At 39.1% G+C, this 15,142-nt stretch overlaps 1 protein-coding gene across 1 annotated transcript; it reads left to right on the top strand.

The window, feature by feature from the left end:
- Window positions 1-414: 414 nt before the first annotated feature.
- srr (serine racemase) lies at window positions 415-6,807 on the top strand. Its single transcript, XM_056455432.1, has 6 exons — window positions 415-592; window positions 2,971-3,152; window positions 3,239-3,369; window positions 5,227-5,375; window positions 6,371-6,460; window positions 6,566-6,807. Exons 1-6 carry the CDS (start codon window positions 415-417, stop codon window positions 6,805-6,807), a joined length of 972 nt encoding a protein of 323 aa, XP_056311407.1.
- The last annotated feature ends 8,335 nt before the right edge of the window (window positions 6,808-15,142 follow it).

Here is a 15,142-nt window from a genome sequence, read left to right as displayed (position 1 = left end):
TCAGTATCAGCTGAAGAGATACAATTGAATATAATGCTGAAAGAGTGTTTGCTGACATTAAATCAAGGCTTTTAGCCGATTTTCATTTTTTCAAGTGCTTTGTGTTCTGTGTTTGGAAATTGAACTTTGCTTTGCACCTTATTTTGTGATTTTTTTTTAATCTAAAAAATATGTTTGATATTTTTTGTTAAATAAAGCCAAAAAACATATTCTTTTGTCAGAGATAATGAATTATAGCAATCAAAACGAGTTAACTGAATAAGATTTGCTAATAAAACAAAATCTTTTTAGGGATTAAATAAGTATAAGATTATAATATTAAATTAAAGTTTAATAAAATTTATATGAACTTTTTTTTTCACAATTGTGTAATTTTACTTATTAAGAGTAAAATTTCTCCATCAAATCAGAAAAATGGGAGATGTTTCAGCAGACATGATTACCGTAGAGATGCTCAGAGAGGCCTGCGAGATGGTCAGGTGCAGCCCAATGGATGTGATCAAGACGCCACTGATCCCATGGTCCCAAACCACACTGCCCCTCCACACTTCCTGCAATATCCACATCAAACTGGAGAACATGCAGCGGACAGGTTTGTTTGTTACAATTTTAATCTGATTTCTTAAAGGGACTGTTCCTTCAAAACTGAAAGTTCTTTTACTCTTCCTTAGTTTTGCATTTTAAAATAATCTTTTAATATGTTTTAGATGTATTTAAAGTTCATTTCATTTATGGTTTTGTTTAAGTTATTTAGTTTTTACATACTTAGTTTCAGTTTTAGTAATTCTAGTTCTATTAGAACACATCATGTGTTTGCACAGCTTACACAGCACAAACCTTAGCAATTAAAATAAAATAATAATAGTTTGAGCAAACTCTGAATCTAAAAGCATGCACATGCAACTCAAACAAATCAAAGTAAAAAGAATTATAAAGAATTCATATTAAACATCATATATGTAGTTGGACATGACTACTTTACATTTTTTGGCAATTAAAGGAAGGTTAGAACACGTTTTATGCTTCTATAGAAATTGTGTTTGTGTAGTGTTTTTTTGTATATAATCATGTTCTTGACTGATATGTATAGAAGCCCATTCCTGCCACTGAATAAAAAACAAAAAACATTATTGCTACTTTTTAATCTCAGAATTCCCACAAACATCTCACAAATTCTCAGAAACTCACAATTCTGAGAATTGTTTTTCAGAATTGTGTGATGTAAACGCTAAAAAAGTCAGAATACTGAAAAATAAAATTATTATTCTGATATAAAGTAAAACTGCATTATAAACTCTGAAGAAGCGAAGAAACACTCCATTTAAGGTTAATCTCTATAACAGGAAACTACTTTATAAGTTGCAATTCTGCCTTTTTTTTTCCTCACAATAAAGTCACAACTGCATGATATACAGTTGATTGTTTTTTTTGATTGTCTACAGAACAAACCATCATTACACAATAACTTGCCTAATTACCCTGGCCTTAAACTAATTAACCTAGTTAAGCCTTTAAATGTCACTTTAAGCTGTATAGAAGTGTCTTGAACTATATCTAGTCAAATATTATTTACTGTCATCATGGCAAAGATAAAATAAATCAGTTATTAGAGATGAGTTATTAAAACTATTATGTTTAGAAATGTGTTGAAAAAATATTATCACCGTTAAATTAGGGAAAAAATAAACAGGGGGGCTAATAATTCAGGGGGGGCTAGTAATTCTGACTTCAACTGTATATACAGTTGCAACTTCTCAGAATTGCGACTTTATTTCTTAATAATCACTGGGCTCAGAAAGGTAGATGCTCCAAACACATCGGTAAGCCACTTTTCAAAAAAGTTTGCTGTATCCGTCCTGACTAGGCGGAGATTGCAATAGCAAATGTGGTTTTCTAAGTCATGCAGGTCCACGCTGAGTTTTACAACTCGTCTTTCCAGAACGTTTTCTTTAGCTTTTCCACATTATCCTTGGTTTTGCTAATTCGATGTTCAGCTTCTGATAATCTGCCTCCAAATTTGGAAATTGTATTTTTTAATCCCTTGAATAGCATTCAGAGCTCTTCCATTTGAGATGTGAAAAGGTACTTCAAATCTGTGAGAGCCTTCATCACCTCAATCTATTCGTTGTTCATTGTAGCATCACCTATTAGCTTGGTGCTAACGTTAGCTTCATCGCTGTCAGGATATTTCTGTTTTATCTGGATTTTTTTCTTGTAATTCTCAGATTTGTCATGGCAAAGCAATATTCTATGTGACCACGGTTGAACTCAGAGGCTATTACGTCAGTTGTATAAAGTGTCCTAAAATTTGAAAACTGGCCATCTGTGTTTGGAGCAGTTAGTCTGAGTGTTGAGTCACCATGTTAGAACCCCCAAACTTTATTACTCAGAATTCTGACTATGTAACTCTGATTTGCAACTTTTTATTTCAGAATGACTTTTTATGTTGCAATCGCAACTTTATAACTTACAATTCTGACTTAATAGCTCACAATTCTTTGGAAAAGTCAGAATTATGCAATTTTGAGATTAAAAAGTTGAAAAAAAATACAAGTCTGTAAAATACAAGTCAGATTTTCTAATTTTGACAAATAAATTTAATCTTAGTTTTCATTTAATAAAATAACATTGCTTGTCATATTTCTGTTTAAGTTTCTTTTTTTCTGTTGAACTCAAACAAATTTACTTTGATGAATGTTGGAAACCTGTATCCATTCACATCCATAGTATTTGTTTTTTCCTATTATGGTAGTCAATGGTTACAGGTTTCAAACCTTTTTTCAGAATGTTGGAAACCTTTGTGTTAGAAAGGTTTGTGTTCATCAGAAAAAAAGGAAGCTCATGAAGTTATGGAAACACTTGAGGGTTAGTAAATGGTGAGTAAATTTGAATGTTTGGGTGAACTATCTCTTTAACATCCTAATCATAATATCTCAAGTTTTCAGGTTTTTGTTTGTCCTCTTCCTGCAGGTTCATTTAAAATAAGAGGTGTTGCAAACCAGTTTGCCAGGAGACTCAAAGGGGACCATTTTGTGACCATGTCTTCTGGAAATTATGGGAAAGCTTTTGCATACGCATGTAAGCATTATGGATTCAAAGGCAAAGTGGTGATGCTAGAAAACGCTCCCATTTCCAGATCTGTGCTCATACAAGTACGACACTCATCTTTATAGACTTCAGATGCACTTACTCAATTTTATTTATTGATTCTTTAATAAGAAATGTGTCAAATGTGTAGAGTTTGGGAGTTGAGGTTGAAAGAGTCCCAACTACTCATCTCATGGGTGTTGTTAACCGGTGTGTTCAAGAGGACGGCATGACTTTCCTTCATTCCATTGATGATCCAGACCTCATCGCTGGACATTCCAGGTTAAGAACATGTGTGGTGTCTAAAGAGGCCGTATGATGCTTTATAATGTTTTCATTTAGACTGTAAGTGCATTCAACACAGTGCCAAAATTACATCAAACTGACAACAAGAATGTAGTATGTAGAAAAGAATTGTAGAAAATAGAAATTGATTTTATGTCAAAACCTTGATGTCCATTTGACATCCACACATTTTGTAACACTACAATGCATGTAAACTACTTTGATATTAAATTAACATCAAGTATCCCACGTCAAAAAATGCAATCGATTTGATCCCAATCCTTGACGTCTGTTTGACATCCACACATTATTGGCCTTTAGACCACCAAAAAAAAAATGGCATGAACAGTATTATAATTTAAGAAATTTTTTTCTTAAATTACATTTTTAAATGTACAGTGTACATTTTGTATCCCAATTTATGCAAACTACTTTGATGTCAAAAAGATGTCAAATTGACATCTAACATTAGCATCAAAACACACGTCAAAACTCTATTACAATACTGTCCTGTAGTAATTTTTTTATGCCAATGTTAGATCAAATTAAATAGAATTTTTTATGTGGTTTTTATGTCATTTTGACATCATGGTACCAGCTAGGTCAGGAGTGCCCAACCCTGTTCCTGGAGATCTACCTTCCTGCAACCTTTATCAAACACATCTGTCTTTAATTACTAAGTCCACCTTCAGATGTATTCAGTTAGTTTAGTGGTGTTTGATCAGAGTTGGAGCTAATGTCTGCAGGAAGGTAGATCTTCAGGAACAGGGTTGAGTATGTATTATTAAGCCCCATACCTTTTAAAAAGATACACTTTTGTATCTAAAGGGTCCATATTTGGTACCCAAGTGGTAGTATTAGTAACTAAAAAGTATACACATTGTTTTGAAAATGTCTGTGCTTCGATGAGTAAATTCGTATGTTAGAATAGAGTTTTAAACCTGACGGTTTCTTTCACAAAGGAAGATCTACTGAAGAATGCTGCACTGTAAAAAATGCAGGGTCCCACACACTTAATTCATGTTCTTCCAATAAAAATGTATTAAGTTAACGTTACAAATTTAAGTGAATTGAATGTAAAAAAATTAAGTTGTCCCCCCCCCCAAAAAAAAAATCTCAAGAATTGTGTTGTTTCAGCTCATTTTAAACAAGTAGTTTGAACAGGATAAATGAGTGTGGGGAAAAAAAGCCATTAGCTTCCTTAGTAATTTTATGTTTCTACCATGGATGTCAATGGCTGCTTCTGTCCGCAGCATTTATCAGAATATCTTGTTTGGTATTTAACAAAAGAAAGAAAAAAGTTTAGAACTACGTAAGTGTAAGTAAATGGTGAGCAAATGTTCAATTTTGGTTGAACTGTCCTTTTAAAGTACAATATGGACTCTGTAGGTAGAGATGTGTGTCTTTTGAACAGGAACCATCCGAGTGACAACTCCTGAACCTCCTGTTCCAAAAGTAAAATAACTCTGCTCTAGAACTAAAATTCTCCAAATATTATGTCCAGACATTTGTCTCACAATTTGAAGAAAGATCTTTAACGTGAATGAAGAGCACAAGTTGTATCCAAAACTTGAACTGCATTAACTTGCCTACAAATTACTTCTGTGTTGCAAATACTAGCAATTGTGTTATAGTGGTGAAATATTTAAATGATTTATTTAAATTAAAATGATTCAGAACATACACTTTTGTACCTTATTTTTGTCTAAAGGTTGCATATTATAATCTTAAAGCTTCATGTTATTATCTAAACTGTACATAATAGTAGATTTTAAATCTTATTCTCTCTTTTTTTCTGTGTTTAATAAATTGAACATGAACAATGAAATATATTTTGAATCCTTGTGTCCGTAGCTTAGCTTTTGAGATCCTGGATGTTGTACCCTATCCAGATGTGGTGGTTGTTTGCTGTGGTGGTGGAGGGTTACTTTCTGGTGTGGCCGCTGCCATCAAACTGTCTGGTTGTGAGAACACAAAGATCTATGGAGTGGAACCAGAAGGAGGTGAATCAGGAAAATTCCCTTATATATTAATGTCAGAAAGTGCTGATGTGTAAAGACTTCATGATGTGCTTTTTACTTATAAACCACCAGATTCACAGACATTCACTTTTTTAGATGTGAGTATGTTAGTCTTAAGGATATCTATAAGCTAGTGTGCTACAAAACAGTGAAACGTTCCAAAACATCCAAAGTTTGCAGTTTGTCATTTCTGGCTAAATGAATCAATGATTTTATGTATTTATTTATTTATTTATTTATTTTAATTTTCACCTCATACTTTAGTTTCTCATCAAATCTTCTCACCAATCAAATGCTCTATAGTATCTGACATGCCCCGTCCCCTTAATGACGCTTCTCATTTCCTTTTCATTTGATGCACCTGAGCTCAAACACTCTCACTGGCAGAGCTGTGATAAAAAAAATTAAAAGCTATTGGCTTTTTTTTAAATGGAAAGTGCAACTATATGTCCCATCCTGACTTCAAGTTTTAGTTGAGATTACATCAAATTTTGAATAAAATATGCCCATTTTAACGTACTTCATAAGACCTTTAGAAATAGTCCCAGTCTAAAATGTAAGTCTAAGTTGTTTTAACTGAAATAATCTTTTACTGACTGGCCTTAAAATATACAAGTGCCTTTGTTTAATCTCAACAAGGACATGGACATTAATTATGATTTCTAAATGGCACATATGTAAAAATTACTTAAATGTCCCAGTTGAACTATGGTCTATAATCCTGGCTTAATCTAAGCTCTGTCTGTGGAACCAGACGAAAATGTTTAGCATATGAACCATTATTTATTTTATAATTTAAAAAAAATTCCTTATCTGATGTTTTTTTTGCATTTATTTTTTTATTTTTTGGTTGTCTTGTGTAATTATAATGTTATTAAGGTTTAACTGTTTTAGTTTTAGTTATTTTATCTCTAGTAAATTTTAACAAGATACCGTATGTGCAAGAAGTAAAATAAAATAAACCTGATTTTCAACAGCTTGTACAATGTATAAGAGCTTCATTGAGAAAAAGCCTGTTGGTATGGACGCTAAAAGCATTGCTTCAGGGCTCGCGCCTCCATTTGCAGGTAAGAAATCTAATTAAGTGGAAATTTATTGTGCATTTTTATCATAACGTCGTCAATATTCTTAATCATGCTAACTAAAACCCACATTTTGTGATTTTCTTTCAGGTACGCTGGCGTATCAGCTTTGTCAGAGGTATGTGGAGGAGATCGTGCTGGTGAGCGACGAGGAGATCAAATCTGCAGTTTCCACACTTTATAAAGCCGGTCTGGTTGTTGAACCTTCGGGCACTGCTGCGTTCACTGCCATCATCAATGACAAAATACCAGATATTCAAGACAAGAATGTGGTGGTGATTCTCAGTGGAGGAAATATTGGCAAAGATGAGCTTAACAACTTCCCAGACTGAGAAACAACACATAATTACTTATTATATTTAAAAAATAGTGTTGGGTAAATTACTTTTAAAAAGTAATTAATTACTAATTATGTAATTAAAACTGCATTTAAACTGTTTTTAAGTACAAAATCTGAAAAGTAACTTGATTACTCAATAAGTATTTAATTACTTGACTCAATAGCTATTTAAAACCCCCATTAATCTTAACGCATAGACAGTATTAAATTATTAAATTTGAACCAAACAGACTCAGAAATGACACAATGCTTCATAAACACAATATATTGATATAAATTATTCACTGTTTCTTTAAAAAATATATTCAATTGTCTTGATAAATGTGGCCTTATTAAGCTAAACATATTCTGCAAAATATATTTGCATAACAAAACCAAACAAACAAACAATTCGTCTGCTTCTCTGAATTGACTTAACAGACCTATTGAATTTATGTACTGTATTTAAGGCAAGTGTATTATAGGTAACTGTAAATAACTGTAAACTGAAAAGTAATCCCTTACTATATTACAGTAACTAGTTACTTTGTAACTAACTATACCCAACACTGATTACAAACCCATACTTTTTATTTTCACACTTTTTGTTTTGGTATTTGTGGAAAATAACAATCAATAAAAAAACCCTAAGTATTTATTTAACATTTTACATGAAAGTATCAGCAAGTGTATACTGTTTTTGTGAAGTTAATGAATCGATGACTAAATGTTGTTTTTATGAAACAAATGACATAAATCTTAAGATGAAAGTAACATTTGTGCAATTTGTGTGGTTTAATCTTTGGTCTCACAGGTGACTCATTGATACACAATTGTGTGCATATTGTAACTGTTGTGTACAACAGAGATCACATTTAACTTATGTGTTCTTTATTTATGAAATGACGGCAATACTATATTTGTACACAAATTTACCAAAATGTACCTCTGTAGAAAATCTAAAGAGTGAAGACAGATGCATGTCAGTGAACTTCAAGATGATTTATTTACCAGTGCTGTTAAATGATAAAACTAATTGCATACAAAATAAACGTTTGTGTTTCTGTGCATACTTATTATAATATTTTTATTATATTATTCAAAATTTATTCACATTTTTATTTTTATTCAAATCAATGTATTCAAAAGTATTAGCCCTGCTGTGAAATGTTTATTCTATTTAAAAATGTTATATTCTATTTAAAAATATATATCATTAATTATTTATACATATTAAAGACATTATTGTTTAAGTATATGCAGGTATGTGTGTGCATGTATAAATAGGGCATAAATATATATAGAGCAACGCAGTGGCGCAGTGTCATGGATTGGTCAGGCTCTCACGACCCCCACTCACGAAGATCACCATCACCTGACTTCTAATGAGCACACAGCTGCATCACATTCACGAGCACCAGATAAAAGCACAGCACTCCAGTCGCTCATTGTCCGGGCTCGTCTCGACGAAAGCGGACAACTGAGCGACCACTCAGCGTAGTCATCCTCAGCTAAAACAAACGATTTACTTACCTGTTCTCTTTGTATTCCTCCTAGTCTTCCTGGTCCTCCCGAATCGTCCTGTCTTCCAGTCCTTCCAAGTCTGTGTCATCCTCTGTCAGCTGTATCTGGTGTGTGCTGTCCATCCTCGTGTATTCCTGTTACCCAGCCACGGAGGAAAAGACCCCAACATCATTCCTGATCCTCCTGGCTATCCTTCATGTGCTCCTTGTTGTCATTTAATAAACACCCTAACGTTTCCTTACCTCTGTCTCCTGTCCGCTTCATAACAGAAGCCCGGACCTATAACGACGACAACATGAGCACCCCCGATCACCTTCAAGAGCTGGTGGACCAGTTGAAGCGGATTCTACAGCCACCAGCTCCACTTTCCAACGCACCACCAGCACCGAGCACTTCCGCCTCCACAGTTTCTTCTTCGGCCCTTCCTTCCAGTCCCATGGCCCGACCAGCGCCCTACTCAGGCGGAGCGGGGGAGTGCAATGGTTTTCTGTTACAATGTTCCCTCATATTCGAAATGCAACCTTCTCTATATCCCACAGATAAGTCGAAGATCGCCTACATCGTATCTCTACTCTCTGGACCTGCACTTAAATGGGCTGAGACGATCTGGAACCAAGCCGGGCCGGTCATGAATTCCATCACTACCTTCACGGAGTATTTCAAAGAGGTGTTTGGACGTTCTGATGGGGAAGTAGCCGCTGGAGAGCAGCTGTATCATCTAAAGCAAGGTACTCTATCTACACAGGAATATGCTCTCCGGTTTCGCACTCTAGCAGCTGCAAGTGGATGGAATGAGAGATCGTTGTTGACCACGTACCGGCTCGGCTTGGAACCCACTCTCCGAATCCAACTGGCCACATTAGATGATACAATGGGTCTGGAGAGATTCATCCAACATTCTCTCCGATGTTCCGATCGTCTCCGTTCCTATCAACAGGACACCATCACCCCCTCGTCTGCACTCCTCCAATCGCCTGAGTCAACAGCCTCTCCAGAACCAGAACCCATGATAATAGAGTCTGGAAGACTGACATCAGCGGAACGACAGAGGAGGCTGACCCGGGGTCTGTGTCTATACTGCGGTGTCAGTGGACACACCCGTATGGAGTGTCCCCTTCGTCCCATTCGGACTTCAGTGAGTGTATTCAGTACGAATATTGAACAATGTAAACCACTTACTACCACCGTACAAATAACTACTGCCTCTATTTCTCTCCTTGTCACAGCCCTCATCGACTCCGGGTCAGCAGGGAACTTCATCTCCCAATCCCTCTGTCGTCAACTCCACCTCCGTACTGAGGCGTCCTCGCATATATACCAGATACAACCGATAACCCAGTGCACTCGATCTTCGACCCGTATCCATCGACAATGCGAAGACATCCTTCTTCAAGTGGGGTTGTTACATCAAGAGAGGATTCAATTTCTGGTTCTGGAGGGTGCAAATATGGACATCATTCTAGGGCGCCCGTGGCTGGTGAAGCACGATCCCATCATCTCTTGGGGCACAGGAGAGATAAAGAAATGGGGATCTGGATGTACACCTGCCTGTTTTCCAAATCTCCCTCTTCAAGGTCGGAACCCCATTTCTTTGTTTGCAACATCGGTCGAGAGCCCTCCTGAGAAGCAGTCTATCCACATTCCTAAGGAGTACAGCTCCTTTCATGATGTCTTCTGCCCCAAGAGAGCTTCCCAGCTACCGCCGCATCGGCCATGGGACTGCGCGATCGACCTAGTTCCAGATGCCCAGTTGCCAAGAGGTAGGATCTACCCGCTCTCGCTTCCAGAGAATCAGGCAATGGAAGATTACATAAGGGAGGCTCTGAGTCAGGGGTACATACGTCACTCAAAATCACCAGCCGCCTCAAGCTTCTTCTTTGTGGCCAAGAAGGACGGAGGGCTGCGTCCATGCATCGACTACAGGGTCCTAAATAACGGTACAGTAAAATACCGATATCCCCTTCCTCTGGTACCAGCCGCTTTGGAACAGCTCCGAGAAGCTAAAGTCTTCACTAAATTGGACCTCCGCAGCGCGTATAATCTGATAAGAATACGTGAGGGGGACCAATGGAAGACAGCATTCGTGACCCCTACTGGCCACTATGAATATGAGGTCATGCCTTACGGTCTGGTCAACGCCCCCTCCGTATTCCAAAACTTCATTCATGAAGTCCTCCGGGAGTTTCTTCACCACTGTGTAATAGTGTACATAGATGACATCCTCATTTACTCCCGGAGTGAGGCCGAACATCGCCAACACGTTGCGGAGGTCCTACACACATTGAGAGAACCTCACCTCTACCTCAAAGCGGAGAAATGCTCATTCCACCAGAAGTCGATTCATTTCTTGGGATACATCATTGACCAAACCGGTATACGTATGGATGGGAAGAAAATTGAGGCTGTTCTATCCTGGTCAGAACCCACTTCCATTAAGGAGCTCCAGAGGTTTCTTGGGTTTGCTAACTTTTATAGACGGTTTATCAAGGACTACAGCAGGATTACATCACCTCTCACTAATCTCCTCAAGGGTAAACCCAAAGGACTGGAGTGGACCAAAGAAGCAGCCGCAGCCTTCCGCCTTCTTAAGAAGGAGTTCACAAGGGGCCCCACTCCTGACTCATCCTGACCCAAATCTTCCTTTCGTGGTGGAAGTGGACGCATCCACCACCGGCGTCGGGGCAGTATTATCTCAACATCATGATACACCGCCCCGACTGCATCCCTGTGCCTATTTCTCTCGGAAGTTGAGCCCGGCGGAGCAGAATTACAGCATAGGAGACAGGGAGCTTCTAGCAATCAAGCTAGCCTTGGAGGAGTGGCGTCACTGGTTGGAGGGAGCCAAACATCCGTTCCAGGTGATCACAGATCACAAAAACCTCCAATACATCAAAGAGGCCAAGAGACTATGTCCACGTCAAGCCAGATGGTCACTTTTCTTCTCACGTTTTGATTTCTCCATTTCCTATCGTCCAGGACCCAAGAATCTAAGAGCAGACGCTCTCTCTCGTTTACACGAGCATCACGATCATGAAGAACTCCCAACGAAGATTCTTCCCGAACACATCTCCATTTGTCCGATCACCTGGAACGCTCCTCCAGTCGTTGCCACTCCGGAAGCCCCTGCTCCGCCGGGATGCCCTCCTCATCGGCAGTTCATACCACCTGAACACCGGGTAGATCTGATCCACTCCTTACATACCTCGCTAGGCACTGGACATCCAGGGATCAACAATACTCTCTCGCTAGTATCCCAACGATTCTGGTGGCCAAACATGGCAAGGGATGTGAGGCAATATGTTCAGGGCTGTAAGGACTGTGCCCAATCCAAGAGCCCACGTCATCTACCCGCTGGAAAGCTCCATCCCTTGCCGATTCCGAACCGTCCCTGGTCACACCTAGGAGTGGACTTTATCACTGACCTCCCTTCGTCAGAAGGTAATACCTGTATTCTAGTCATAGTAGATAGATTCTCAAAGTTTGTCAAACTAATCCCTCTGAAAGGTCTTCCCACAGCCTTTGAAACTGCCGACAATATCTTTAATCAAGTCTTCAGGTCATTTGGTATTCCAGAAGATATTGTGTCGGACAGAGGTCCACAGTTTCATCCCACGTCTATGGAAAGCCTTCTTCAAGCTCCTAGGTGTGGCCGTCAGCCTCTCTTCTGGATATCATCCCCAAACCAACGGGCAGACAGAGAGGAAGATTCAGGAGGTGGGACGGTTCCTGAGGACCTTCTGCAGTGGTCACCAGAACTCCTGGAGCCAGTATTTGGGCTGGGCAGAATATGCCCAAAATTCACTGCGGCAACCCTCCACCGGACTCACGCCATTCCAGTGCGTCCTGGGCTTCCAACCACCGCTCTTTCCCTGGGATGGCGAACCATCTGATGTCCCCGCAGTGGATCACTGGTTCCGGGAGAGCGAGAGAGTCTGGGACGAGGCTCATCAACATCTGCAGAGGGCAGTCCGTCGAAGCAAGGTAACCGCCGATAGGAGAAGGTCTGAAGAACCCAGATACACACCCGGACAAAAGGTGTGGCTATCCACCCGGGACATACGCATGCGACTGCCCTCTCGCAAGTTAAGTCCCCGATTTGTTGGTCCCTTCACCATCGTGGAACAGGTTAACCCCGTCACCTACAAACTACAATTACCCTCTCACTACCGTATTCACCCTACATTCCACGTATCACTCCTGAAACCCTATCACGATCCTGTTCTTCCCTCCACAGAGCCTGACCACGAAGAGGAACCCCCTCCTCCACTGCTCCTAGAAGAAGGAGCCGTCTACGCAGTGAAGGAGATCTTGCGTTCCCGACGTCGTGGTGGCCAGTTGGAGTACCTGGTGGACTGGGAAGGGTACGGCCCCGAAGAAAGGACATGGGTTCCCAGAGCTGATATTCTCGATCCTAGTCTCATGGTGGAGTTTCATGAGAGCCACCCTGAGTTCCCAGCGCCTAGAGGCAGAGGGAGACCACCACGGCGTCGGAGGTGTCGGCCCTCAGGAGCGGGCCCTGGGGAGGGGGGTACTGTCATGGATTGGTCAGGCTCTCACGACCCCCACTCACGAAGATCACCATCACCTGACTTCTAATGAGCACACAGCTGCATCACATTCACGAGCACCAGATAAAAGCACAGCACTCCAGTCGCTCATTGTCCGGGCTCGTCTCGACGAAAGCGGACAACTGAGCGACCACTCAGCGTAGTCATCCTCAGCTAAAACAAACGATTTACTTACCTGTTCTCTTTGTATTCCTCCTAGTCTTCCTGGTCCTCCCGAATCGTCCTGTCTTCCAGTCCTTCCAAGTCTGTGTCATCCTCTGTCAGCTGTATCTGGTGTGTGCTGTCCATCCTCGTGTATTCCTGTTACCCAGCCACGGAGGAAAAGACCCCAACATCATTCCTGATCCTCCTGGCTATCCTTCATGTGCTCCTTGTTGTCATTTAATAAACACCCTAACGTTTCCTTACCTCTGTCTCCTGTCCGCTTCATAACACGCAGTAGGTAGTGCTGTTACCTCACAGCAAGAAGGTCGCCGGTTCGAACCTTAGCTGGGTCAGTTGGTGTTTCTGTGTGGAGTTTGCATGTTCTCCGTGCATTAGCGTGGGTTTCTTCAGAGGTCTCTGGTTTCCCCCACAAGTCTAAAGATGTGGGTACAGGTGAATTGGGTAAGCTAAATTGTCTGTAGTGTATGAGTGTGTATGGATGTTTCCCTGAGATGGGTTGCGGCTGGAAGGGCATCTGCTGCATAAAACATATGCTGGATAAGTTGGTGGTTTATTCCTCTGTGGCAACCCTGGATTAATAAAGGGACTAAGCCAATATGTAAGCATTGCTACATATTAATAAATAAATAAACAAATAAATATATATATATATATATATATATATATATATATATATATGCAATGCTTACATACTGGCCTGTTTGTGTCCTTCCTTGTTTATTTGTTCACAAACCAAAAACATTTTAACCAAAAGCACAACTGTATCGTTTGTAATACTCCAGTATTAATTATTTGACGTCTATTTTTATATGGCCTCATATAAATATGAAACTATAGTTCCAGATGTAGTTCCTACTCGAACCGCTTAAACCGTCGCACTGTAAGTAGCGCGTGGCGTTTAAAAAACACAGAAATGGAAAAACTAGAAGGGAAAAGTATTGTTTTTTTATTTATTATCAAACACTGCGCTGTCGTCCTCTATGGAAAATTGAAGCTGCGCTAGTACTAAAATAAAATAATTTAAAATGTATCTCAAAAACAAACAAAACAAATCATAAAGGCATGGGCAGCTTTTGTTCATTTTGGTTCTCTCTACACTCGCTTTCTTTCGGCTTAGTTCATGATTTATGAGGGGTCGCCACAACATGAACCACCTACTCTGGGATGTTTTATATAAGAAAACATTCCAGCCACAACCCAGCGCTGGGAAGCACCCAAACACTAATTTACACACTTTACACAATCTCATTCACGCTTACGAATGATATATGCAATTCACCTATACCGCATTTTATTTTATTTGAAGTTAAAATTGTTATAAATAAATACAATGAATGCGTTTAAATGGCGTCACAGTGGCAGTGGGAAGTACACACATCAAGAAGGTTACTGGTTGTGAAGTGGTGTGAGGAAAACCAAGGAGCTGGTGGTGGATTTCGGGAGAGAGAAGAACACCATCAACAGAACACCTGTGGAGAGAGTCACAGATTTGCATTGAAGCTCTATTGATTCAGCAAATGCTATATGTGGCTTCAGAACCAAAAGACAAAATTCTCAGTACAAATAGTTCAATGCAAGTAGACCTACTTTTTGGTCACATTCGTAAGGCATGTTCATTTCCATGATTTTAAATATATTTAAAAAATGTTTACAGATAATTTTTTGTTATTTTTTTATTTCTGAAATCGTAGTTTAATTTTTTTCTGCAAATGTCACATCCTGGAATTGCTCAAAATACTTCTATTTACTCTGAAATCTATTGTGTTTCCTTGTTGACCAGTTTTAGTTTAGGGAATTATTTTACATCTTCAAAAAAATATCTAAAAATTATTAAGAATTTTCAGTTCAGTATAGACAATGCAATACAAATATAATTAAAATATTTTAAAAGAGAAAATAAGAAAAGCCATAATTGTCTGAACTGAATTAGTATGGCTTGTATACTTTAACCTGTATAAAAGTCTAGTGATCAATGGATTAATTTATTTTAATAATTAATCGGGCCATCGGGCTCCCCCTATAGGAATAATCCTGCATCTTCACAATCTTTGGTAATGTGCCGCCAAATGATTATTCTGTAATCTTTGACCG

This window comes from Danio aesculapii, chromosome 4 (genome assembly GCF_903798145.1).
Source record: "Danio aesculapii chromosome 4, fDanAes4.1, whole genome shotgun sequence".
NCBI lineage: Eukaryota > Metazoa > Chordata > Actinopteri > Cypriniformes > Danionidae > Danio > Danio aesculapii.
This window is presented reverse-complemented; position numbering and strand designations above follow the sequence as displayed.

Bases quoted from the DNA above. Each gene is read 5' to 3' on its own strand.
- srr (XM_056455432.1), top strand. From the start codon at position 415: ATGGGAGATGTTTCAGCAGACATGATTACCGTAGAGATGCTCAGAGAG. The intron at 3,153-3,238 runs GTACGACACTCA...TCAAATGTGTAG, and splicing joins CCAGATCTGTGCTCATACAA to AGTTTGGGAGTTGAGGTTGA. The intron at 5,376-6,370 runs GTGAATCAGGAA...GATTTTCAACAG, and splicing joins TGGAGTGGAACCAGAAGGAG to CTTGTACAATGTATAAGAGC.